General features: G+C 36.7%; 11 protein-coding genes across 11 annotated transcripts; 5 read left to right on the top strand and 6 right to left on the bottom strand. All coding sequences in view use genetic code 12, as the record gives it.

Moving 5' to 3' along the window:
• Positions 1–42: 42 nt before the first annotated feature.
• Positions 43–1,296, bottom strand: KGF56_000899 (uncharacterized protein; the record flags this gene model as incomplete). Its single annotated transcript, XM_049326855.1, has 1 exon — positions 43–1,296. One exon carries the CDS (start codon positions 1,294–1,296, stop codon positions 43–45), a length of 1,254 nt encoding a protein of 417 aa, XP_049182163.1.
• A 509-nt stretch (positions 1,297–1,805) lies between these two features.
• Positions 1,806–2,555, bottom strand: KGF56_000898 (uncharacterized protein; the record flags this gene model as incomplete). The annotated part of the gene is made up of 1 exon (XM_049326854.1): positions 1,806–2,555. The coding sequence occupies one exon, from the start codon at positions 2,553–2,555 to the stop codon at positions 1,806–1,808; it is 750 nt and encodes a 249-aa protein (XP_049182162.1).
• Positions 2,556–2,796: 241 nt separating this feature from the next.
• On the top strand, positions 2,797–5,031 carry RSM22 (mitochondrial 37S ribosomal protein RSM22; the record flags this gene model as incomplete). Its single annotated transcript, XM_049326853.1, has 1 exon — positions 2,797–5,031. The coding sequence occupies one exon, from the start codon at positions 2,797–2,799 to the stop codon at positions 5,029–5,031; it is 2,235 nt and encodes a 744-aa protein (XP_049182161.1).
• Positions 5,032–5,449: 418 nt separating this feature from the next.
• RPS27A (40S ribosomal protein eS27) lies at positions 5,450–5,698 on the bottom strand (the record flags this gene model as incomplete). The annotated part of the gene is made up of 1 exon (XM_049326852.1): positions 5,450–5,698. One exon carries the CDS (start codon positions 5,696–5,698, stop codon positions 5,450–5,452), a length of 249 nt encoding a protein of 82 aa, XP_049182160.1.
• Positions 5,699–8,621: 2,923 nt separating this feature from the next.
• On the top strand, positions 8,622–10,688 carry KGF56_000895 (uncharacterized protein; the record flags this gene model as incomplete). Its single annotated transcript, XM_049326851.1, has 1 exon — positions 8,622–10,688. One exon carries the CDS (start codon positions 8,622–8,624, stop codon positions 10,686–10,688), a length of 2,067 nt encoding a protein of 688 aa, XP_049182159.1.
• Positions 10,689–10,992: 304 nt separating this feature from the next.
• SSH1 (Ssh1p) lies at positions 10,993–12,574 on the bottom strand (the record flags this gene model as incomplete). The annotated part of the gene is made up of 2 exons (XM_049326850.1): positions 10,993–12,491; positions 12,565–12,574. 2 exons carry the CDS (start codon positions 12,572–12,574, stop codon positions 10,993–10,995), a joined length of 1,509 nt encoding a protein of 502 aa, XP_049182158.1.
• Positions 12,575–13,869: 1,295 nt separating this feature from the next.
• KGF56_000893 (uncharacterized protein) lies at positions 13,870–14,904 on the bottom strand (the record flags this gene model as incomplete). The annotated part of the gene is made up of 1 exon (XM_049326849.1): positions 13,870–14,904. The coding sequence occupies one exon, from the start codon at positions 14,902–14,904 to the stop codon at positions 13,870–13,872; it is 1,035 nt and encodes a 344-aa protein (XP_049182157.1).
• A 2,268-nt stretch (positions 14,905–17,172) lies between these two features.
• RIB4 (lumazine synthase) lies at positions 17,173–17,781 on the top strand (the record flags this gene model as incomplete). Its single annotated transcript, XM_049326848.1, has 2 exons — positions 17,173–17,215; positions 17,330–17,781. 2 exons carry the CDS (start codon positions 17,173–17,175, stop codon positions 17,779–17,781), a joined length of 495 nt encoding a protein of 164 aa, XP_049182156.1.
• Positions 17,782–18,686: 905 nt separating this feature from the next.
• KGF56_000891 (uncharacterized protein) lies at positions 18,687–20,393 on the top strand (the record flags this gene model as incomplete). The annotated part of the gene is made up of 1 exon (XM_049326847.1): positions 18,687–20,393. One exon carries the CDS (start codon positions 18,687–18,689, stop codon positions 20,391–20,393), a length of 1,707 nt encoding a protein of 568 aa, XP_049182155.1.
• A 534-nt stretch (positions 20,394–20,927) lies between these two features.
• PRD1 (metalloendopeptidase) lies at positions 20,928–22,973 on the top strand (the record flags this gene model as incomplete). The annotated part of the gene is made up of 1 exon (XM_049326846.1): positions 20,928–22,973. One exon carries the CDS (start codon positions 20,928–20,930, stop codon positions 22,971–22,973), a length of 2,046 nt encoding a protein of 681 aa, XP_049182154.1.
• Positions 22,974–23,075: 102 nt separating this feature from the next.
• On the bottom strand, positions 23,076–25,028 carry GRS1 (glycine--tRNA ligase; the record flags this gene model as incomplete). Its single annotated transcript, XM_049326844.1, has 1 exon — positions 23,076–25,028. One exon carries the CDS (start codon positions 25,026–25,028, stop codon positions 23,076–23,078), a length of 1,953 nt encoding a protein of 650 aa, XP_049182153.1.
• Between the last annotated feature and the right edge of the window lie 295 nt (positions 25,029–25,323).

The following is a 25,323-nucleotide window of genomic DNA, read 5'->3' as shown; positions in this document are numbered from 1 at the left end:
GCTGATAGATTTTTGAAAATGGAGAGGGGAGAAGTGATATTTTTAATTCCAATGGTCACTGAAGAGCGATACTTCTCTAAATTGTTCCAGGCGATATATTTCTTCGCCATAAGGATTTTCCTCAGTATTTTGATGGTATTCTCTAGCCATTGATTGTTTGCGAGTTGTGTCCTGTTGTTCATGTGGTAGCAGTCTGGACATTGTTACTTGCTGAGGCTGAGGTGCATGTGGGCGCAATGGCTGTGTAGAGTTTGAATTATGCTGCTGTTGCTGTTGCGGCTGTTGTTGTTGTTGTTGATGTTGATGATGTTGTTGATGTTGTTGTTGTTGCTGCTGTTGCTGTTGTTGTTGCTGATGCTGCTGTTGCTGATTCTGCTGCAGACGATGTTGGGTCTGACTAGAACCATCAGTATGAATACATGGTGTCAATTTTTTGCACTCAGCACACATTGATTGGGGTGTTGGTAAATCATAATTTCTTAGTTTTATCGGATCAGCATCTGTGTATGGATTAGTGTATTTCCGTTTATTTGCTGCTGCTGCTGCCATTTTTGAGTATTTTGTAGGAGACACCCTGGCTATTTCATTATCACCAAGAATGTTACTAATGCCATTGACTATATTGCCTTGTTCTAGTCCGTTCAAACATTCTATAAAATCTTCACTAACCTCGCACATCTTTCGAGATGTGGAGTTCAACGTGTATATATAGTCAATTAAGCTCTCTCTGAGATCATTGGAGATAGATCTAACAAACTGCTGTTCCACCACTTGCAAGCTGCACTCTACTTCTTCTAGCTTTTCGTTTATGAGAATTGTAGAGGATGCTTTTGGACCAAACTTTGTCTTGCTGTCTTTCAATTGTTTTTCTAACTTGAATTTGGCAATGAGAAGTTCCTTTTGTTTCTTTTCACGTTCATTGACAAACGATAAACTCAATTTGATTTTATCCAATTTCTCATTTAACTGGAGATTTGTATGTGTTTGGGTTGAGAATAACAGGTTAAAGTCTTTAATAATTTGTGAGCATTCTTGATTCGGTATTGTGTCTACCCAAAGACTTATATCACTTAGTAGTTCTTGTTCTAATTTCTTGGTCTTGCTGTTCATTTTAATTATCTTGTTGATTCTATGGTGAATCTTATGCGAAGAAGACCTTGCCAACTTTGCTGAATTTTCATCTGTTACTGCATTTTCATTGGGCAGCTGTGAAGCATTGCTGGTGCCAAATCCTGAGAACGAAGCAAATTTTCCAAAAACCCTTTGCAAAGCAGTACCTGGTCGTTTCTCATTCATCATTTCCCCCCTCCTTGGTTGTCTTAACTGTCTTAACTGTCTTGACAGTGTTGTTCAGTGAAAAGGTTTTGATACTCCTGTCCTGGTGTTATGCTAATCAAGCACACAAAAAAAAAAATATATAGAGCTACTTAAGATTTGTTTTTCGCAGCCAACACAAAAAGAGAGAGGGTCAATTTTTAACTATAAGATTGTCGCATTTGCATTGTCGCATTTGCATTGTGGCATTTGCACTGTCGCATTTGCATTGTGGCATTTGCACTGTCGCATTTGCACTGTCGTGTTTTTTATTGTCGAATTTACACTGTCGCATTTTTTATTGTCGAATTTGCACTGTCGCATATAGTTATATACAAAAGTAGATGAATAGATTCAAGAGTAATTTCGTATTGGTAATCAACACACAACTTTAACATTAGTATTAGAGAAGGTTGAGTGTCGGTGGCAGCTAGTGTTGCTCCACTATCTCGCTTCGCTCGATAGTGACGTTCGATAGTGACGTTGTATATCTATTTTTTCTTTGACACTTCTTCATCAATGTTTAAACCGGTTATCTCTGCAATTGATTGCTTTAACGAATGCGCACCCCTTTCGATGCGCTCGACGCCATGGTTAGCACCTTCTTCAATAGATTTGGCTAAACCAATTGCGCTGTGATAAGCGTTTTCCTGTTGCTGAGCAACTTGAGGAACGCTTCTTTGCTCAACAAGCCAAACAAATTCTCGAGTGTTGTCAAAGGTAACTGGTAAGAAATACTTAAAAGCAACGAGACCGGCTACTGTCGGGAAGGTTATTCTCGAGATTAGTCCACGAGGTCTAGCAGCAATTGTACCTGATAAAATTGCAATTATCACGTATATCCCATTGGGTAAGATGTCTTCCTTTCTGTAATGTAAGCTGCTCACTGTATTTGTCACATACCTCTCTGTTTCGTTGAACTTTGTATACTTGTGATTTAGCCAATTGTTGAAACCATTCAACGCAGAAGTAAAACGAGATCTGATTGTTTTGAAAAATTCCTCGGTGGCCTCGGTAGAGCGCACAGATATCCCATCTATCATTCTATTCTGGCCTAATGATTCGATTTCGGATGCTGGTGCAGCTACTACCGTACCTGGTACCGGCACAACTTGAGTGTCATCCTCGTAAAATTTACGTTTCGATTCATTGCTAATGGGTCTTTTTGAATTAAATGACACTAATGCAGCACCAACCGTGCAACAACAAACATTGCTTACAAGCAAAACTGGTTTAATCATAATCTACTAGAATAAAACTGCTGCTGGTACAGAAAATGAATATGTAATAACTTTCTTGCTCAAGGTATATAACCCTTCTTTCATCTAGTGAGTTGGTTTTTTTTTTCAATCAACGTTGATTTGTAGAACGAGAATCAAGAGAAAAAATATATAACAAATACTGATTTCAATTTTTTCATCTCATCTCATCTCATCTCATCTCATCTCATCTCATTTCAAGGTTAGTTTGCAGCTGGATCTGATGTTCAAAAGGGCTCTTTTACTACGGGACAAGATCATACCTATACTATCGCGGAGATTTTTTTCCGCTCCTCACTTGTCTAGTAAACCAAATGACGGAAATTTTGAATTTGACTTTCTTTTGGAAGAAAATCGGTCGAGTAAGGATATTGTTAAGAAATATATATCCCCTGAACAAGTCAAGAAGCTTGATGAGTCGGAAAAGTTTGTTGATAGATCTCCCTTTAGAAACCCGGATGGTTCTTTTATTAAGGGGCAAAATGCAGCTGAGGCTAGGTTAGACGAGAGTACGCTTGCTGGACGAGCCGATCATTCAATTACAGTTTTGCCAAATCGAATAGCAAAGACTATTCAAAACAATATTTTGATTTCAACTGTTCCGTCGAAATTGAGAGAAAAAGTTGTTGATATTTATAAAAACTTGCAAAAGAGCCATATGGAACAAATCCCACTGACTAGTTTGGAGTGTAATGCACATATTGCAGCCTTGTTTCTACAAGATTATAGTCATATGAGACAAGTCATAATGGAGTTGCAAAAGAGAGTTGGGGAATCAAATTTCAAGCCGCAGCGAGTTTTGGATATAGGTTTTGGTCCAGCTACGGGGATGGTTGCGTTGAATGAAGTAATGGGTGACGAATGGGTTCCAAAGGAGAAAAGCGCATATATTGTGGGGAGAAAAAATAATGAGATGAAAAAGAGAGCTAAGATTTTGTTGTCGAGACAGTTGAACGAAAACTTTCTGGATGGTGAGACTTTAGAGGAGAGCACTGAGAAGGAGGAGGACTCTAAATCTCGCCAGGAGCTGGCTGTGGAAGAAGGGGACTCGTTTGTTGGTTTAATAGATTCCAAAAGGATAAACATAAGAACAAAGTTGAGAGATACTATACCTGTGACCAAAAAGTACGATCTTATAATGGTGCATCACTCTTTACTATTCAAGGAGTATAATTTCCAAAAAGATATTGATGCCAATTTGAGGATGGTGTTGAGATTGCTTGCTCCTGGTGGACATTTAATATTAGTTGAGCGAGGTAACGCCGTTGGGTTTGAAACAATTGCAAGGGCAAGACAATTCATGATTCGTCCAGAAAGATTTCCTCTAGAATTGGGTAAAATTCCACGTCCTTATATCAAAGGATCTTTTGGTAAACCACAACGTTTAAAGAAAGAAAATGCCATCATTAGCGACGAGGATATTGAATTTGAAAAAGAAATGTTGGCGAAATTGGATGCTGAAGAGGCCCAAGAATTGGGTAAAGAATTGGAAAATGAACTAGATGAGAAATTTGGCAAGATAAATGAAGAAGAACTCAAGTTTGAAGAAGAAAATGATGAGTCAAATTTTGTAGCTTTTGATAATAACACGCCCGTTGAGGAGATGTTGTACGATAAAGTTGATTACCACATAAGTATCCTAGCACCATGTCCGCACCATAGGAAATGCCCCTTACAATTAGGAGATCCCAAATATTACAAAATTCCATCTCACAAACATAGGCTTAAATTCTGCTCTTTTTCGAAAATTGTGGAAAGACCAGAGTATACAAGAGAATTGAAAAAGGGTAAGAAGTTGGCAGTTAAATGGGAAAAAAGCGCCCTTGATGGTATTGGTACATTATCTCGTGCAGAATTACAAAAATTGGGTGGAAGTGGTAGACCAGGAGGCAAGAATACAGAAGACGGTTCTTACTCGTATCTCATTGCTCAAAGGAGCCTTAACGATGTTGAAAGCATCTCCAGGATTGAAAATCTTCGAGAATATAGTAATGACGATAATTCACCAATTAATCAAAATGATATTAATAATTGGCCCAGGATTATATCCCAACCAGACAAGTTAAAAAAAAATGTTAGTTTAACGGTTTGCACTGGTGAAGGAAATCACGAAAAATGGCAAATTCCAAAATCATTTGGAAAACAGGCATATCATGATGCTAGAAAAGCTCAATTGGGTGATTTATGGGCATTAGGTAGAAAGACTGCTATTAAGAAGCAATCATTAAGCAAAGAAGCTAAGTCCAACTTGGATACCTTATACAAGACTCAAAAAAAGACGTTTGTAAAAGAACAAAAGAGGAAGGTATGGAAAAAGAAGAGCGGTGTTAGCGAAAATGAATTTGATGATGGGTTTTTGGCTACTGAAATGATGGCTACGATGTTGGAAAGGAGTAAGAAGTATAGAAGTGTTGGTAAGAAGATGGATGTTGATCCAGATTCTTATGAAGGAAAATAGGGGAGGTGGAGAGTGTATATATTGTAAATAACAAGGTAAGAATGAAAACTTGATTGATTCGATTTAAAGACTAAATGTGTTTATTGGAATATATACATTTTATCCACCAGAGAAACAAACATCTCTACTGGTGATAACGGTTTGTTGAGAAGCGACTACATAGTAATCCCTTTTCTGGAATACCAGACACAACAAATGAAGTCCTAGTGGGTTTCAATATTTTTATGCAATTATGCCATGACAAAAAACATTTCAAAATTGCATACCAGACCAATTTACTTTGTCCCTTTTCTAGCAAACTTAGAAACGGAATATACAGTTGCCATCGTCAATTACTTGTCCAGTAAGGTACTCTCCAGGCCACCTAGTTTCTATTGGGTAAGGGAAGTATATCTTTTACACAGTAGCGGATGACAAACTATTTCCTTCTGAATGAAGAACCCTCGATTAATCTGGCCTTACCGCCAGTAGGAGTACATAGTAAGTTATCGCATTTTTCACAGCTTACAGCAGTTTGAGCATGCGAAAACAACGTAACAATATTGAAACATCCAGGACACTTGATATCGAGGAAATATGAGTTTGGTTCTTGTACTAATTTTTTAAGTTTATATGTATTCTTTTCAGTTTCTGGGTTTGGATTCAAAATATCTTTTACTAAGACCATGATGGCGGTGGATTATGTAGTATGTAAAGGAAAATAGATTAGAAATGGTCCAAATTACTCTGCGGATTTACTTTTATAAATAGAAAAGATAAAAGGATGAGAATAAATGAATATTCTTTTATTAAAGGAAGAGATTGAAAAAGAAAAAAAAAATTTCACCAAATTTTCAATTTGCCACTAATGCACAATGCAAAGTTTTTCCTTGAAAAAGAAAGAAAAAAAATCTGTTTTGAGAAAGAACGTCACAAGACCTATGTGAAACACTTTTGACTAGAAATAATAAGGAGTTTGTAGAAAGGAAGCAAGAAAGAAGAGCAGTAGGGGATAGGCAGTAGGGGAAAGGCAGTAGGAAAAAGGAAGCTCAATAGATATGGAATAGTTGCAATGAGCCCCACATTTTTATTTGCACTAATTACTGTCTAGCCACAAACTGGTTTTTTTTTTTTATGAAATGACTAAGATAATGTGGTAATAGCATAATTTATTACGTAAATTGAAGGGGCTTATTATGTAATAGTATATTATTGTAAGAGAAGCGCAAAATATATCCTCGCTACCACTTCATATTGGACTTATCATCTAGCTTCTGCTACCAAGCCCGTTTATGCGTGCTACCATGTCGGATTAACTCAGTGTTATCGAAGAAAGAAAAAACTTACTCCACTATCGAGCGAAGCGAGATAGTGTTGCATCTGTCATTTCTAGTTGCAATATGCCAGTCAGTGCTGCTCCACTATCGAGCAGAGCGAGATAGTGTCGATAGAGTCGGTGGCAGCTAGTGTTGATATTGTCAGTGGAAGCTAGTGTCGATATTGTTAGTGGAAGCTAGTGTCGATATTGTCAGTGGAAGCTAGTGTCGATATTGTTAGTGGAAGCTAGTGTCGATATTGTCAGTGGAAGCTAGTGTCGATATTGTTAGTGGAAGCTAGTGTCGATATTGTCAGTGGAAGCTAGTGTCGATATTGTTAGTGGAAGCTAGTGTCGATATTGTCAGTGGAAGCTAGTGTCGATATTGTTAGTGGAAGCTAGTGTCGATATTGTCAGTGGAAGCTAGTGTCGCAGTTCTGTTGGTTGTTGTTGTTTCAAAATAAATCACATGCCTTCAACGCTCTTAATGCCATTGATGTCCTTGAGGAACTAAAATAGATTATATGAAAGAAACGTTATGGTTTTGTTTATAAAACGGCTGTAAATGAGACTTGATTATTTCACTAGTAGTCTTGTCGCTTTTTGTGAGTTTTTCTTATTGAAAATAATAAGAAAAGAAAAAAAAATCAGATGGACAAAAAAGAAAAGAAATAAAAAATTAGATGGACAAAAACGAAAAGAAAAAAGTAATCATCTGGACGCGTACTTTTATTTTATAGAGCTGTTTGCTTCATATAGTTGACTATCAAAGTGGTTATTTAATTCTCTTGCGTAGTTACATATGCAAATATCAATAGTCAATGGTGGCAGCTAGTGTGCCCCACTATCTCGCTCTGCTCGATAGTGTCGCGATAGTGTTGCCTCAGTTTATTCTTTTCTGATTTAAATCTAAAAATCTAGATCTCCTTGTCAAAACAAAAATCAATAGATTTCTATTTTCTTAACCATCTATCAAGCATAAGTTAGCATGCATTTTGCTTGTTGGTTATTTAATGTAAGCGATAAGGTCAATAGTGCAATTTACTCAGATATGCATCATGCAAATGGTTAAAGTTACCCAAAATGCATGATGTCTAAGTTTTGTTTGGACTCATCTAGGGATGCAAAAAAAAAAAAAAAATAAAGTTTTCACTTTAAAGTTGCCACTCTATGGGGACTATTGAGCTTGATACTATTCAGTTATGACACACGGGTTTGAATAGAAGGAAATGCAAATGGATGTAGTACACACCATTACTGAAATTATAAAGAGAATAAGTATAATAGTAAGCTCTTTTTATCATATTTACTTTTTTGTATTCAAGGTTCAACCCCGTGTGAAATAGTTATTTGAACTAATAAAGCTTACAAACTTTTTCTTTGATATTCTTATATTCCTACATTTTCTTGCATTTCTAATATTTCCTAAAGGTTAAATTATAGTGTCACAAACCATATCAACACTATCGAGTAGAGCGAGATAGTGGAGCAACACTTTGTACCTTGGTATTTATACTCCAGCTTTTCATCTATACTCCAGCTCTTCATCTATATCTACTATACTTGATACTTCTACAGCTATCTATACTTAATACTTCTCCAGCTTCCCTTTAAGTCCCTCCCTTAATTACCAAATATTGGCAACCACTTTCCAATTTTTTCTTTTTTTTTTTTGTTTATTTATTTATTTATTTATTTATTTTAAGACACACTTTACCTTACAACACCAGCACAACACTGCTCATTACACACACCACATTGCCCACATTGCCCACACAACCAACCTTGACAACCAGCGCAATATTACTTTGGCAAATAAACTTGAAATTATACACTGCTTATTGAAATTGTCTCGAGCCCCCCATTAATTGTCTGTCTTACATTAATTCCAATTTCAATTTTTTTTTGTTTTCTATAGTATTCCTTTTTTTTTTTACAACCAAATTGGTTTTTCATATCCCAGTGACAACAGTATACACATTTTCACCCTCAATACGTTTATATTAAACAGTCGATCCCATTTACTACTATATTTAGTTAAATTGTACACATTTGACTTATCTTCCACCCAAGTGGTGTTTCACATAAAGCTCAAATTTCATATTCACTCTAACCCCCGGGTTTAATTTGCAGCATATCACTAATAAAGCTACCCCCCCCTAGACTATACACTTTTTTTCCATAGGTGTTATTAATATTAATATCCTGCTGATTAACTTGTCTCCTGATTAACTTGTCTCCCGATTAACTTGTTTGTCATACTTTGATAAAATTGTGAATATAGATTACCGTTTAAATGGAGCTGCATTCCCAAGAATCACCGCACGATAAATATGGTGTAACACAACCACCACAACCACCACAGTCGAGTCATTTTAAATCTTCACCACCACAATCGAGCCATTACAAGTCGTCACCTCCATCTACTTTTTCCAAAACACAGCTGCCTCTACCATTCACAGCAACACCTAATATGGTCAACTCGCAGGGTCAAGAAACTTTTTATAAACTATTCACATATACTGTTATCCTATTGCCCACATTAACGTCAATTTTGTTCCCAATAAATTCAACAAATATCCCTAAAAATGAACAAATTGGCAATTTTATTATTGATTTGTTAACCGTGGTGTTGATAAGTTGGGTAGTGAGGTTTACAATAGAATGGCCATACAACTGGATGAAACAGCTTCAAACTACTAAAACAGCTCTATTAAAACAGTTGAAACAAGAAAATAGGGAAAACAATGATAAAATAATCATGTTGGTTAGGAAAATCTATACTTTTGAGGTAATTGCATTATTGTGCTGTTTGGTATCGTCAATATTTAGCTCAACGTTACTTATATGGACTAGAAAATACACTATAATAGATCAAAAGAGGAAAAAAATGGTTTTCAATAATGTCAATATAGCATTGTTGCAGTTTTGGTCAATTTTTAGAATTATCGTCACATTTACCGACCTGTTGCAAAACTCATCGTTGAACAATAGTCAAGTTTATATACAAAATTCAAATTTCCAAAATTGGTTTCAAGATTTGAAACACTACTTTCTACCTAACTTGACAAACCAAATATTATTGGATCATTTACAATCTCATAACAAAGAATTTGATAAGTTGAAGTTAGATTTGCTCAAATTGCGTAAGGAAATTGATGAGAGAACTTATGTTGAATCACTTACACCACCAATTGACATACAGTGTGAGCGGCAACGTAGTCAGCTTCATCATCAGCTTCATCAGAGGCGACAACAACAACAACAACAACAACAACAACAACAACAACAACGTCATTTACCGAGCTCTGATCATAGTCAAAGTGAGGCGCAAACAAATTTGATCTCACCATTCCCATTGAGTCTCTCTCCTAGAGATTCACCTTCAGTATCACCGACTCAGACTCTGTTTGAGCAATCAGCAACATCTCAACTACAAAAACGTCGATCCTCGCTAACCTTGGGGAAACCTCCATTAAAAACTATAATCGAGGAAGATGACCTAGTATTTGAATCGCTTGATTGCCCATCCTTTAGCAAATTTGATGCTAATCGTACTGACATCCTTCACCAAAAATCCTTTTTGGAAAATCTTGGCGAAGTTCTCAAATCGATAAGGGAAGAGTTGACTTTGTATGATATCTACAATAATCCCAAGATTGTACGGAAAATATTAGTAAATGAATTAACCCCCCTTATTAACCAAATACAATTCCATGACTATGAAATTTCGAAAACATTTTTGATGGAAATGTTTGACAAATACTTGTTAGGTATTTATGTTCATATAATGGAACACATCTTGGATATTGTTCGTCATCCTTTTCAACACGTATTTAGCATGATAATCTGGGTAGTTTTTAGGATACCCTTTTACGCTACCAAGTTATATTTTAAGGTTTTGATCTTCATTGTTCTGTTGATAATAGGGTGGACAATAATCCGACCTTTAAACCTTACAGGCTTTATTGTGTTTAGTATTGTGTTTTTTCCCTTCAAAAGCAGGCAACCTAGATTAATAAGAGCAAATGGTGGTGACAAGGATAAAGTTACACCCTCACCCAATTGCAGTCCATCAACTCTGATGAAACAATTGATGCTTGAGAACCTGCCCACTAATACTTTCAATAGCCAATTCTCTATGAAACAATTTCATTTATCACCCATATCAGCAAAAGAAGAAGGTGGGACAAGGGTCGGCAGTGCTTTTCCTACATTTGCGACAGCTGGATCAATACCAGCTAGAAAGTACAAGTCGCCATTGATTTCTGTGACTCCCAATTCCACTCATAAATACAGTAGTAATCTCGTTGGAAAGAGTCTTGGATACGGTCATACTTCTAGCACATTATATGGTGATTAAAAGAAGAGGTGCTTCTTAAATTATATACACAACATATATATAAACTCGTTTCGTTATGAAAATAAGAAAAAAAGCCAAACATGCTTCCTCTATCCTCTCCTACTCTGTCCTCTCCTCCTCCTCCTCCTCCTCCACCGTCAACACCACCACAGCCCTTTTTAATTTTCTTTTGTTNGAAAATAAGAAAAAAAGCCAAACATGCTTCCTCTATCCTCTCCTACTCTGTCCTCTCCTCCTCCTCCTCCTCCGTCAACACCACCACAGCCCTTTTTAATTTTCTTTTGTTCTTTATATCACATAGATATTATTGAAAACCTTGAAGGGCGTTTGAGAATTGTGATCCACCAGCTTGTTGGTACTCCATCATGAATTCTTCTAAAACGCCAAAGGCCGAGGAAACACCAACCACGGATGCAACATTCTTTCCTAATCCTCCTAAATAGTCACCCAAAATGCAAGTCACGCCTAATAAGAAAGCACCAGAGACTGCGGCTATTGGGATGACTCTTGACAATTCTTTTGTTATTGAAATATCTCTCTTACCTGCAATTGAAATGCCTTGATCTTTGAATTGTTTTGATATATCCTTTGGAGATGAACCTGAGATGAAACTCCATTTATAAGCAAACCAAACTGTCAAAAGAATAACTGTTGAAGAATAAACAATAGTTCTTAATGGAGATATTATCGATTGAACCAATGTTTGAGATGGTGTGAAGAAATAGAGTAATCCAGATTCAAGCACTAACCTGTTTGAATATGGTTCAATCACGTAATTTGCAAATAATGACGAAATAATTGAAGGAGCACCGAGCTTCACCATAATTGACTTGACAAAGAAACCAAGAACTTGAATGTTGGCAATAACAGTGTATGCAAACAAAACGGATAATCCTCCCGTATACAACAATCTAATTGGGAATATTTGGTTCATACCCCGAACTTTTGTAGATCTAATCGGTATTTCAATTCTGAAATTCTGCAAAGCAACAACAACAAGAATTGACGCAAGACAAATATAAAATTGAGTTAAATTAGGTAATTGGACTCTTGTAAAAGCATGCCAAATTTGATTTATAGTGGCCCTGAGGTTGAACACGGAGAAATTGCGCAAAAGGTTCATCAAAGCACCAAAGCTTTCAAACTTCTTGGAATTGTTAACCACGGGAAATACTTCCAATCCAATCAATTCAGCAATAAAACTAGTTGCATTTTGCAAGGTAAGAAAACATAATATACCTGATCCAAATCCGTAACCTTTATCAAAAATTTCCACTAATAAAGTAACCATAAACAGCCAAGTGACAATTTGCAAAAAAATAATCAAATACGACCAATATGGTACTCCTGAAGGGGTACCAACTATATTGATGCCCTTAATAACATTGTCATAGTATCCACTATAAATTAATCCAAGAGCCATGACTATAGCCAAACCAAAGGCAGTTAATTTCTGGCCCGATTGAAACAATTCTCTGTCGTACCTCAACCCCAAATTGACACTAATCAATTTCAACCCTGCTGCTAATTGCCAAAGAAAAGCCGAGGTTATTATAGGCAACAACCCCAATTCCAATAGTGTTGCCTTTTCCATGGCGAAAATCGATCTAAAGGAGTAAAAAGGATCAACCAAATGGAACTGTGCTTGTGGGATGAGACCATAGATGGGCAATTGACCAAGAAGAAAAATGAAGCCAGAACCAACAGTATATACTATTTTCTCATCGAATTTTATTGTTTCATAGGGAAACTCAACTTCTGGAAGTATTGGCAAGAAGAACTTCACCAAGTCAAGAAGACGGACTATTGTGAGCAGGAAAAAGTTAGTACGAGTACTCTCTCGCAAGCTCAGTTATCCTGAACAAATGATACATACACCCACTCATTATCCTGAGTAATTTTTATTCAATTTCGAGATGGACTGTTTTGAAAAATCGCTAACTATATCTCAACTTCTCGTTCATTTTTTTTTTTTTTTTTTTTCAAATTTCGACTGAAAAATTCCATGTCTTGATTTCAAGCTTTACGACATCAACAAGACACTACCGACACTATCACACTATCGAGCAAAGCGAGATAGTGGACCAACACTCCACCGACACTATCGAGCGAAGAGAGATAGTGGACCAACACTCCACCGACACTATCGAGCGAAGAGAGATAGTGGACCAACACTCCACCGACACTATCGAGCGAAGAGAGATAGTGGACCAACACTCCACCGACACTATCGAGCGAAGAGAGATAGTGGACCAACACTCCACCGACACTATCGAGCGAAGAGAGATAGTGGACCAACACTCCACCGACACTATCGAGCGAAGAGAGATAGTGGAACACTTTGTACCTGCCACAGACACTATCGAGCTTTACTCGAAAGTGGAGCAACACTTATATTGTTGCTCGATAGTGTTAAGAGTTAGTGTGTTCCACTATCTCGCTTTGCTCGATAGTGTTGTAGCTGCCACAGACACTATCGAGCTTTACTCGAAAGTGGAGCAACACTTATGTTGTCGCTCGATAGTGTTAAGAGTTAGTGTGCTCCACTATCTCGCTTTGCTCGATAGTGTTGTAGCTGCCACAGACACTATCTAGCTTTACTCGATAGTGGAGCAACACTTTGTAGCTTTTCAAGTGGAGCAATATCCTCTTTATCCTTTATATCTTTTTTGTAAATATGTTTATATTGATAAAATCTATATACATATACCCGCCCTTATACAATATATAATTCAATACCATTTACCATTCACCATTCACCCTTATACCAATATACAATCCAAAACCATTCACCTAGTACAACTCATTGTCCAAAACCATTCACCCTTATACCAATATACAATCCAAAACCATTCACCTAGTACAACTCATTGTCCAAAACCATTCACCCTTATACCAATATACAATCCAAAACCATTCACCTAGTACAACTCATTGTCCAAAACCATTCACCCTTATACCAATATACAATCCAAAACCATTCACCTAGTACAACTCATTGTCCAAAACCATTCACCTAGTACAACTCATTGTCCAAAACCATTCACCTAGTACAACTCATTGTCCAAAACCATTCACACTCTATAGATAAGAAAATAAAGATAAAAAAAATAAAAAAAAAATAAAACAAAGGACCCAGCTTCTTTAATTGCACAGGTTTTTGCATACACTTTTTTTACTCTTAAATGTCATTCCATGTTGTATTAGCTCCAAATCCAACACCGCCACACATAATTAAAGACGAGCCGCCTGTTGTTTCGGAAAATGTAGCAGCAGGAACAGCGTGCTCGCCAAAGTAATGGCAGTGCTCGAAATGGTTAATATCCTTTATGAGATAATTTATGTAATCCTTGCCTCCCATATTAAAGGATTGATGTTGCTGATAATCTGTGTCTAGTTGGTGACCATTACTCTTATTGTTTAAAAAAAGTATTCTGTAAATTAACTGTTTTAGTATAGATGAGTTTAGTATGGCGGCATTATCATCATCTTGTTTGTTTAGCAAGTACTTCTTTATATCAATATACTTGTGAAACTTTTTAGCTTGAGCAATCTCCTGTGGGCTTAGGTATTTGAACAAATCGTCCCCATAAAACTCTTTTAATAATTTCTTGCTTTCATCAAGCAGTTGTTGCAGATTGTTATTGAAGTACAAGCTAGTATAGCTGCTGCTTTTGTCCATAACTTCTTCATCGAGGTTCCAGCTGGCGACGTTTTCGTCTATTGGTTGGCTTGTCTTGAGTATATTTGAATGGTGCCAGCTATTGATTTTGTTTGAAAGTTTATCCCCATCCTCTTGATGCTCTTGCTGTTGCTCTTTCTCTTCTGCCTCTTCTTCCTCTTCTTCCTCCTCTTCTTCTTCCTCTTCATCTTCCTCTTCCTCTCCCTCTGTTTCTATCTTTGAATCTTCTTCCCTCGACGTGTTTGTAAGTGAAAGTATATCAGATTCAGTCTTGGCTCTCTGTTTTGGATTAAACAACACATACAGCGATTGATCATCATCCATCACTTCCAAATCGTCATAGTCGGATAATATACTAGACGTGGCATCATAAGCATCCTTTTTCAGCTTAGCAAACAGTTTGGTTGCATTGTTCTGTTGTGATTGCAGTTTTAATTTTGATTGTGGTTGTGGATGTGGCTCATCTTCTTGAGAAGTATACACTTGTGCAGGTGTAGCAAGCTTAAATAGCTTGAATCTCGGATTAATAGACATAATCTATAGTTCTATATATATATATATATGTGTGTGTGTGTGTGTGTGTCGGTGTGTGTCGGTGTGTGTCGGTGTGTCGGTATCTGTCTTTGCCTTTCTTTGTGGTGGTAGAATCCTATACGATAATCAATATGCGATTGAAATGAAGTACTGATAAGATAAAAGATAAAATACCAACGCTATTTAAATAAATGAGTAAGAAGGGAAAAAAGAAAAAGTTATAGTTTAAAAGAATGCTTGCTCACCAAAAGTGTGGATTACGTTGCCGTTGCTAAGGACCAATGGAAAAATATATGCAGCAGGTAGCAATGCAAGAACACTGAAACTTCTAATGAACAAGTCCTGTACAAAATGACTACTGGACAACGACAAACGATAAGCGAGAAGTTGTTGATATGCCAAGTGGCGAGTCCAACTATACAACAGAAAAACTGAACTTGATGGAGGGGGAACGGAGCGGGGGGGGTGTTAGGTTTCTAACAAATTTTTGATGTTTATATGTTTTGTTTTCTGTGTAATAAACATGAGAAGAAGAGGAAGAGATAACGCCAAGGTAAATCAACTGAAACCAACAAAGATATGGTCACGTTGGGTCAGTTCGTCTCGCGCAGTAACTACAATGAAAAGAAAAAAAAAAAATATGAACAACCCAAGCTCATGTTGTAGTCTCATGTTGTATTCTCATGTTGTATTCTCGTGTTGTAACTCTCGTGTTGTAACTCTCGTGTTGTATTTCAAAGTAAAGAAAAGGTATTGTATTAAATAAAGTATTGCAAACTATTAGTCAAATGTTGATCGTGACTAACAGTTGACGTTTTACTCGTTTGTTAGATCTTTACTTAAATGAAACTATACAAATATATCAACTTCAAGGTCTTTTTTTTTTTCTTTGAGTGTAGAGTCATTAGTTCTCAAGAGAAGAGGAATAGCCCAACTTGTTAAGTGGAATACAACTGTAGAAAGTTGTCTCTTTTCAAGATGCGTTCCTGTCAGTGAGAAACCCCTTTACTGGCATATACTTGTCCTGTCAAAAATTAGTAAACTATTATGGGGTCTAGTCTTTTCCGAACTCGCTCACTAATATTTGTAATAATCAAAAAAAGAACTAAAAAAGAAAAAAAGAAAAACAAAAAGAAAATAAAAGACTTATTATCTAAAGCCATCTTACATTCTGTTTTCCTACTTCAAAAAAAAGTTATAGCCATATTTCAGGTTAATTTGTTATTGTTGAGGTAGTTTTTGAGAATTTATTAACGCAGATTGTATTTAAAACGGAAAAAGAATGTTACTTTAGTAATTTCTGCCTTTAAGCCTAGCCTTATCTCATCTCATCTCATCTCTACAACAATAAGTCCCATACTCCCTCTCCCTCCTGCACCAAGTAAAAGGAAATCGGAGGCAGCTAGTGTGCTCCACTATCTCGCTCTGCTCAATAGTGTCTTTGATTCCCTTTCACTTTCATCCTTGTCCTTGAAGAAACCAAAAAAAAGAAACAAGGTTTTTTACTTGAATGAAGTGATGAGTTTTATTTCCTCATCGTGGGCAATACTTTATTTCACCAGTTGAGTATGCTCAACAATTCTACAATAGGATGCTATAAACAAAAATCTGCCCCCCCCCCCCACCCCATTCGGTGTCTCCTCTATTCTTTGTTTTTTTTTTCTTCAATCCCGAACGCATTTACATAACCGCTCTAAAAAAAACAAAGAACACCCTATAATCTATGAGAGCCCCAAAATTGAACAGAATGTAATTGTTACTCTAAAATTTGGTCAAGTTAGTATTACCCTGTTTAATGCGATTCTTTTTAGTCAGTTTCGTAGACTTTCGTTTGTTCAGATAGGGGTGAAAGACTTTAAATTTATAGATTATTGTTTTTAATTCATATCAAGTAAGTCATATATGTAATTGGATGTAATCATCACTTAAAGAAACATTCTATGAAACAGATTCAAAATGGAGTTTTCCCAAAGGAAGGGGGGAATTCATAACATACCAATCAAAAATGCTGAAGCTAGAAAACTCATCTTCTCGGGTTATTCAATTGTGATCATCTGCAGAAGACTATAAAAAGATTGTTCATCTGCAGAAGACTATAAAAAAGATTGTTCATCAGGATGAAAAATTTATCGATAAAACTTTTGCAAGGATTTTTTTTTTTCGCTCCCAACTTTCTCTCTCTCTCTCTCTTTCTGAAAAAAACGTTCACTTCATTCCAGAATCTTATTTTGAATCACAAACTAACTAAAGCTTTTCCTCAATTGAAACATGGCTGTAAAAGGATTAGGGGGAGTTGACAAGCAATATGATGGTATGTTTCTTTACTAAGAATAACCTTGTGTTGGATTTGTTGTTTTTTTTCCCCTTTATTTTTATTTTTATTTTTTTCTTTTTTATCATACTAATCAAAGAAACAATTTGACAGGTTCCAAATTAAGGATTGGTATTATCCACGCAAGATGGAATAAGAAAATCATTGATGCCCTAGTAGAAGGAGCAGTTAAAAGACTCAAAGAGTTTGGTGTTCTTTCTGAAAACATTGTAATTGAATCGGTTCCCGGATCATTCGAGTTACCATATGGTTCAAAACTATTTTATGAAAAGCAAAAGAATATACATGCTCCTCTTGATGCAATTATCCCAATTGGGGTATTAATCAAAGGATCAACTATGCACTTTGAATACATTTGTGACTCAACTACTAATCAATTGATGAAATTGAATTTTGAATTGAACATTCCTGTTATATTTGGGGTTTTGACTTGCTTAACTGAGGAGCAGGCTGAAGCCAGAGCTGGGTTAATAGAAGGAAAGATGCACAACCATGGCGAAGATTGGGGTGCTGCTGCCGTTGAAATGGTTTGCAAATTTAAATAGAAAAAAACGGTTATTTCTGAAAATTTATGTAGATCTAATATATAAGTGCGGCACTATCGAGCAGCACTGACTAGCGACACTGACATTGACCTTAGAATTCAGAATAAAAGTATACTATATAGAGATATATATATATATGTGTGGCAAATGCGTTCAAAATAGTCTTTGTGATTAACTTTTTCTATTAAAGGAAAAGCTTTGAAAACTCTTGAAAAGGCTATCTCCAATTAGTCTAACTATTCTCAATGTGGAGAAGAAGTTTGTTCTGTATTATTGCAAAATTTTTTTGAAATTTTTTGAACATTATTACTCTAATAAATGCCCACTGAAAAGTATAGACAAATAACTCCCAATTAAACACACAGCTTCATCGATTACACTACAGAGAAATCAAGATTGTCGTTCATTGGCATTTCTACTCTCTCCCTACAAGAATCAAAAAAAAAAAATAAGGAGGTATTCTTGTGGGAGGAAAAAAAAACAACCGACCAGAGAGAGGATCGAACTCTCGATCTTGAGATTAACAGTCTCACGCCTTAACCAGCTTGGCCATCCAGTCTGCTTGTTGTTCATTTGCTGGTGTTCACAATACCTAGTTCTTAATACAAAGAATTTGGCCTTATAATTTTCAATTGATCTCTGTTAACCACGAGATAGGTATAGCTACCCCCCCTATTACTTTTGATTCACTCAAACTGCTCCTTCTTTACCCCGATCATGCTTTTTTTCTCTTCATTTTCTCATTCTTCTTTTTGGACTAGCATTGAAATGATCAGATGATCGGTCAACGTCACCTTCGTGTAATATAATAAGTGGAAACTATCAATGTCCTAATTTTTTTTCATTCTTTTTATACTTTTTTTTTTTTTTTTTTTTCATAATCCCTTTCGTTATTCCATGCCTCCATGGATATCAAAATCATCGTGCCTACAAAAGAAAGGAGCGGAAAGAATGAGATTTTCGAGGAAATAGAGAATAATGAAAATAGAAGTTTGTTGTTTTTTGATGAAATTGTTGTAGGCTATGTTGTTCTAGCCCATAGAAAATCAGCGCCATACAAGTTAAAGCTTGAAGCTAGTTTTTCATCTGGCAATGGGGCAGCATCCAAACAGGATTTTGAGACAGCTAAAGATGATGAGGTGATAGCTAAATGCTATCTATCAGAAAAAGATGTAGTAGTTTGTGAGGATGAGTTGACAGTGTGGAAATTCAAAGTACCGGCGGTGTACCCGCGAATGCGAATGGAAGACCCTTGCTTACAGCTATCTTGTTTTTACACTGAAAGTCATGAAATCAGCACAGATGCTGAACATGTGCCACATGTGATTTTACTGGATTATATGCCCGTAGATGATAATGATTCAGAACCTTGTGAAGAAGATACAATAACAACAGCAACAACAACAACAACCGCGACAGTCTCGCAAAGTCAAAAAGAGTCTTCTATAGTCAAAGTAACTGCTGAGGCGACAGCAGAGATATGCATTCCAATAACAGTTTCATTAGTGATCAAAATGAAATCAACAAAACCAGCTGGAAGAAATGATGTTTTATTGGCAGCACTAAACATAGAATGCGCTGAAGAGTTACTAACGATGAAAGGATCTGAAATGGATAAAACTTATTTTGATATTTTATATCTTGAAGTTTCGTTTGAGTCCGGTTTAGCAGTTGCCATGGGGTCAACTATACCACAGCGATTGAAGTCTACTGATTCAATTAACTCTGTACACAAATTCATTAATAACGAGCCCACTACTAATCGAGAATCTACCAGGCCAGTATTGATACGTCTCCAATCACGAATGCAGAAACTAGTCAATGGCAAATTTGAAAATGTCAGCAATCTAATACAAACTGAATGGACGCCTTTTCTCGATTTTGGGATAATTGCATCGCCAATAAACAATGCTTTACGAACCAGTAATAGTCATTCGACAACAGATTCACAAGCTAGCAACTTATCAACTCGGTCGAATTTTCGCCACAGGGCATTGTACAATGGTTTCTACAAATTGAAGGGATCAAGCAATTCAATGTTGAGTGCTAGCAGCTTGGGAGCTGTCCAGGGCCCTCCCATGACTAGACGAATCAAGCTGAACGCAAGTAGGGTAACGTCGTCTGTAACTGTTAATTTATCAACCAATCTCAATTCGTCCTTGAGTGGATTAAAGCTTACATTTGTTGGGAAAATCGATATTAAATTGGGGCAATTGGTAACCTGGAAAATTCAAGCAATCAACACTTCGATGAACCGATTGAACTTGTCGTTACTAGTCCAAAAACCAGTTAATTTTAACCTAGCTTGTAACAACTTTGAATTTTTAACTAATACCAAGTGGACCGCCAATACTACCACCACCACCACCAACACCTATATCAACAACACCACAAATTCTCTTGCTGGCCGAGGGGAAATAATAGATAATGGGGTAATCATTTTGAATAACGACATTAGGATGCCATTGGATCCACAAATGGTTTTCGAGACAGAAATTCAAATGATCGGTCTTAAGAAGGGGATTTATAATCTTGATGGGATCAAGTTATATGAAATCAATTCTGGAGATGGATTGGATTTTGGCAAGTTGATAGAGGTTTTTGTAGTTTAAATAAAGACAAACTAGAAAAACAAAAATTGTTTGATTACAACATCAATTGAGGTTTACGTTACTGTTACTTAACTTGTTGGTAAGTGCCATCTCTTCAAAAGCTTTAAATCGATCCCTATTCTCTCATCTACTACACCATGGAAACAATATACTTTACAAACAAAACAAAAACACACACACACACACACACTAAATAATACAACAACTCCAACGAGTTTGTTCATGCAAAGACACTACACGACCTTGAAAATTGTGGGGGGGTTATAACATACATAACATACACCAAGCTTGTTGAAATGTTGATAATTTTGTCAAAATTTGTAGCCGCACGCTTCTCTCTTTGGAGGTGTTCGTTGCCGCACCGCGCAAAGGCCACGCAATCTTCTCTTTAACCAGATGGCAAAATAGCTGATGTAATTCACTTGATTCTTTCTTTCTTTCTTTCTTTCTTTCTTTCTTTCTTTTTTTTTTATGTTCAATGGATTTATAATCGTATTGGTAGGCTATTTACTATACACTATTTTTCATCCAACGATGTCTTTAGACTTGCAAAAACTTGCCCAAGAGCAGAAATATCCTAAATGGGAACAAACTTCTCAGGAGGTATTAGAGTCCGCCAAAGATCTTGCGTCTCGTGAAACCCAATTGTTTGACCAGATAGCGAATGTTTCAAATCCCAGCATCAGCAATACGCTAGAGCCCTTTGGTAGGTTTTTTAACGAAAATGCCTTTGTTGAAAACCAAATTACCTTTTACCAATACGTTTCGAACGACAAGGAATTGCGAGATGCGTCAACTGCAGCTGAGGAGATTTTGGACAAGAACTCCATAGAGCAATGGTCGAGGGAGGATGTGTACAAGACCTTTAAGCAATTGAGTGAGAATTTAGCCGAGAAAAGGGCAGATTCAGATGCAGAAGATAAGCGGTATGTGGACAAGATTATCACAGCGTTTAAGAGAAATGGGTTGGCATTACCTAATGACCAAAGAGAAAAAGTTAAGCAATTGCAAGTGGAGTTGAGTAACTTGAAAGTGCAATTCTCCAAGAACTTGAATGAAGACAACGGCTGTATATATTTCACCTTGGAAGAGCTTGATGGCGTTCCTCAAGATGTGATTGGTCAGTATGAAAAAGACAATGACAATGACAAGTATAGGGTTACATTTAAATACCCTGACATTTTCCCCATTTTCAAGTACGCTAAGAACTCAAATACAAGAAAGAGAGCCAATATTGCTTATGGTAATAGATGCTCAGAAAAAAATGATGAGATATTGACAAAGATTATCAAGATTAGATATGACATTGCCAAAGAGTTGGGTTATGACACATTTTCTGATTATGTTTTGGAGGAAAGGATGGCTAAAACGAAAAAAACCGTTCTTGACTTTTTGGGTGATTTGAGGACCAAGTTGAAACCTGTTGCTGAAAAGGAGTTGGAAAATTTGAAGCTGTTGAAAGCTTCTGACCTAGAAAAACGCCAGTTACAACCAGAGGATGAATTTTATGCTTGGGATTTCAATTTTTACAATGAAAATTTATTAGCAGAAAAGTACCAAATTGACAATAACAAAATAGCCGAGTACTTCCCCTTACAGTCAACAATTGAAAAGATGTTGGAGTTTTATGAAAAAATCTTTGATATCAAGTTTGTTAAACTTGATCCTCAACCAAATGAAATTTGGCACAAAGATGTTCAACAATTTGCCATTTTCCAAAATATCAAATTTGGAACCGTGGAGTATATGGGGGCCATCTATTTTGATTTGCACCCTAGAGTAGGGAAGTATGGCCATGCAGCTAATTTCGGGTTGGGCCCAGGGTATTTAAAAGCCGATGGGAAAACTCGTCGTCAGCCAGTTACAGCATTAGTTTGTAATTTTACCAAACCTACAAAGGACAAACCATCCTTATTGAAACACGACGAAGTTGTTACCTTTTTCCATGAATTGGGGCACGGAATTCATTCAATCTTGGCACAAACCAAGTACTCTAGATTTCACGGAACAAGCGTCGAAAGAGATTTCGTTGAAACTCCGTCTCAAATGTTGGAATATTGGTGTTGGTCTAAAAATGAGATTAAGAAGTTGTCATCTCATTATGAAACAGGAGAACCTATAAACGATGACTTGGTTGATCAACTTGTTCGTACCAAGCATGTCAACACAGGATTATTTAATTTGCGTCAATTGTTTTTTGGCTTGTTTGATATGACCGTGCACACTATCAACAACAAAGAACAATTGGAGAGCTTGGATTTGTTCAAAATTTGGAATAACTTGAAAGAAGAAGTGACATTACTTCCTAGCGACAATAATCCAACCAAAGGATATGCATCTTTTGGACATATTGCCGGTGGATACGAAAGTGGATACTACGGCTACTTGTATTCATTGGTTTTTGCAGCAGATATATACTACACCCTTTTCAAAAAAGATCCAATGAACACAGAAAATGGAATAAGGTACAGAGACATCATTTTAAGACGTGGAGGATCGAGAGATATCATGGAGAATCTAGAGGAGTTATTGGGCCGAAAACCAAACTCAGAAGCCTTTTTGAAAGAAATTTTCGGTTAACAATCTATTTGTCTATATATGTTAGATTTTCTATACCAAAAAAAAATAAAAAACCAAAGGAAGATATAATAAAGGATTAACAAAAACAAATGTAAACCTGCCTCACGAGTTGAAAGGCTTGAGAGAAGCTGTACCTTTAGTCCAATCGACTCCGGAATATGTGATTTCTTTTATGGCCTCTACAACTTCACTGATTGAACCTCTGACCTGCTTAGTTGAGTCTCTTTCTCTCAAGGTTACTGAATCGTCCTTGGCAGATTCAAAATCAATCGTGATACCAAAAGGTGTACCCAACTCATCATTTCTAGCATATCTTTTACCAATTGAAGCAGAAGAATCATCGATTTTGAAAGGTATTTTTTCCTTTCTCAATACACTCGAGACCTTTTTGACAATTGGCTGAAGCTCGGAACTATTTGACAACGGCACGAGTAAGACTTTGGTTGGTGCCACAAGTGGAGGAAGAGACAAAACACCTCTCTCGGCATCATCTTTTCTTGCCCAATACTGATGTTCAAAAACTGAATACACAATACGTCCAATACCAAACGATGGTTCAATCACATTTGGAGTGAATTCTCTAACATGTTCTGTTCTCTTGACCTTCTCAATCTTTATAAGTTCTGGATCCAATTCAACTGCGCCTTCAACGCCGTCAATACGAGCAACAATCCTTCCGTGTTCCTCTAGTTTTTTAGCAAAGTCTTCTAATTCACATTGTGTCCTCGACAAAAGCCATTTTTCAACAGTTGCTGCATCTTTTCTGAATTTGGGTCCAAATTTTTTCTTTGCAAGTTCGATTTCAAATTCCTCAACAGTGCGTGGCTCGCTTAAAGCCTTTCTAGATACTAGTTTTTCACCAGTACGAGCAGAATGGACAGATAAATCGTATGCTGATCTATCAGCGCAACCAACACATTCAATCCAACCATATGAGGTGTGCAATTCAGCATCCCAACAATCGGAAGCATAATGAGCCATCTCGTTTGACATGTGTTGTCTAAATCTTAATCTATTAGGGTCACAGCCGATTTTGATCAAAAACGCATAGATTCTAGCAATAAAATAACCCAAAGTCTCATTATCCACCATTCCACAACTAACTGCCTCCCCAACACTCATCTCAATAAGGTCATTGGATCCTGATTCTTGCACCTTTTTAGGCAAAAACCTTAATTTCACATCTTTAACGTCGTCAAACTTTGGATGTGATTTATCTTCCGGATCTACAAAATGCTCTATTTCAGCCATCAAAAACTCACGTACACGCAATAAACCAGCTCTAGGAGCAATTTCATTACGGAAAGATTTTCCAATTGAAGCGGAAGCAAAGGGCATCTTATCGTTGTTGAACTCCAACAACTTGTTGAAATTAAGAAATTGCCCTTGTGCGGTTTCTGGTCTCAAGAAAGCCTTCAAGTTTCCTGCAGGACCAATGGCAGTATCAAACATCAAATTAAACTCAATGGGGGGTTCTAATGCACCTCCAGTTGCAGGATTGGTTATATTATGTTTAATAATCAACTCACCCAACTGAGGTCCAGAATACCCATCAATTTGAGCCAAAATGTTCTCATACTCTTCAACCACATCGTCTTCCAATTTGATATTCTTGATCTCCTTAACTTTTTTCTTTCTCTTCTTCTTATCCTCATCCTCTTCATCCTTGACAGATTCGCCTCTTGCCAGCTTGTCTCCTTTTAATCTCGATTCTAATACTTCTTCCACAAGATGGTCTGCTCTAAATATCTCTCCTGTTTTCAAATCTTTACACATCCAGTCAGAAAAACGATCAACGTGACCTGAAGTCTTAAACACTTCATAAGGAGTCAACATGGTCGTGTCAACTTCCAACATATCTTCCTCCAAAATAAAATGCTTTCTCCAGACGTCAATTACATTGTTTTGAAAAGCACAACCTGGTGGTCCAAAGTCAAATAATCCAGCAACACCTCCATATATCTCGAATGATGGAGCATAAAAGAACCTTCTCTTCAACAACTGCTCTAAGGACTCCCTGGAAAATGGGATATTGGTATCTTTTACAACCGACATCTTAGCTGCTCGGCAAATGTTTCTATGAAAAACTCGTAACAACTTGTTCTATGTCTCCGTGGAGAAAACTTGATATTTTAAGGTGAAAAATTCCTTGTTAGTCATAAATCCAAGAATGTCTAACAAACTTTTTTTTTTTTTTCACTACAAAGACACGACAACGCGGGCCAAGAGATGAGTGCCCATTGTGAAGGGGGAAGGGATGGGGGGAAGGGATGGGATCAGGGAAAACTACATACCAACTACTATTGAGCTTTTCCTTTTCATTCATTCATTCAATGATATGTATGTTCAT

Source organism: Candida oxycetoniae, assembly GCF_023343755.2.
Source record: "Candida oxycetoniae strain CBS 10844 chromosome Unknown scaffold5, whole genome shotgun sequence".
In the NCBI taxonomy this organism is placed as follows: domain Eukaryota; kingdom Fungi; phylum Ascomycota; class Pichiomycetes; order Serinales; family Debaryomycetaceae; genus Lodderomyces; species Lodderomyces oxycetoniae.
This window is presented reverse-complemented; position numbering and strand designations above follow the sequence as displayed.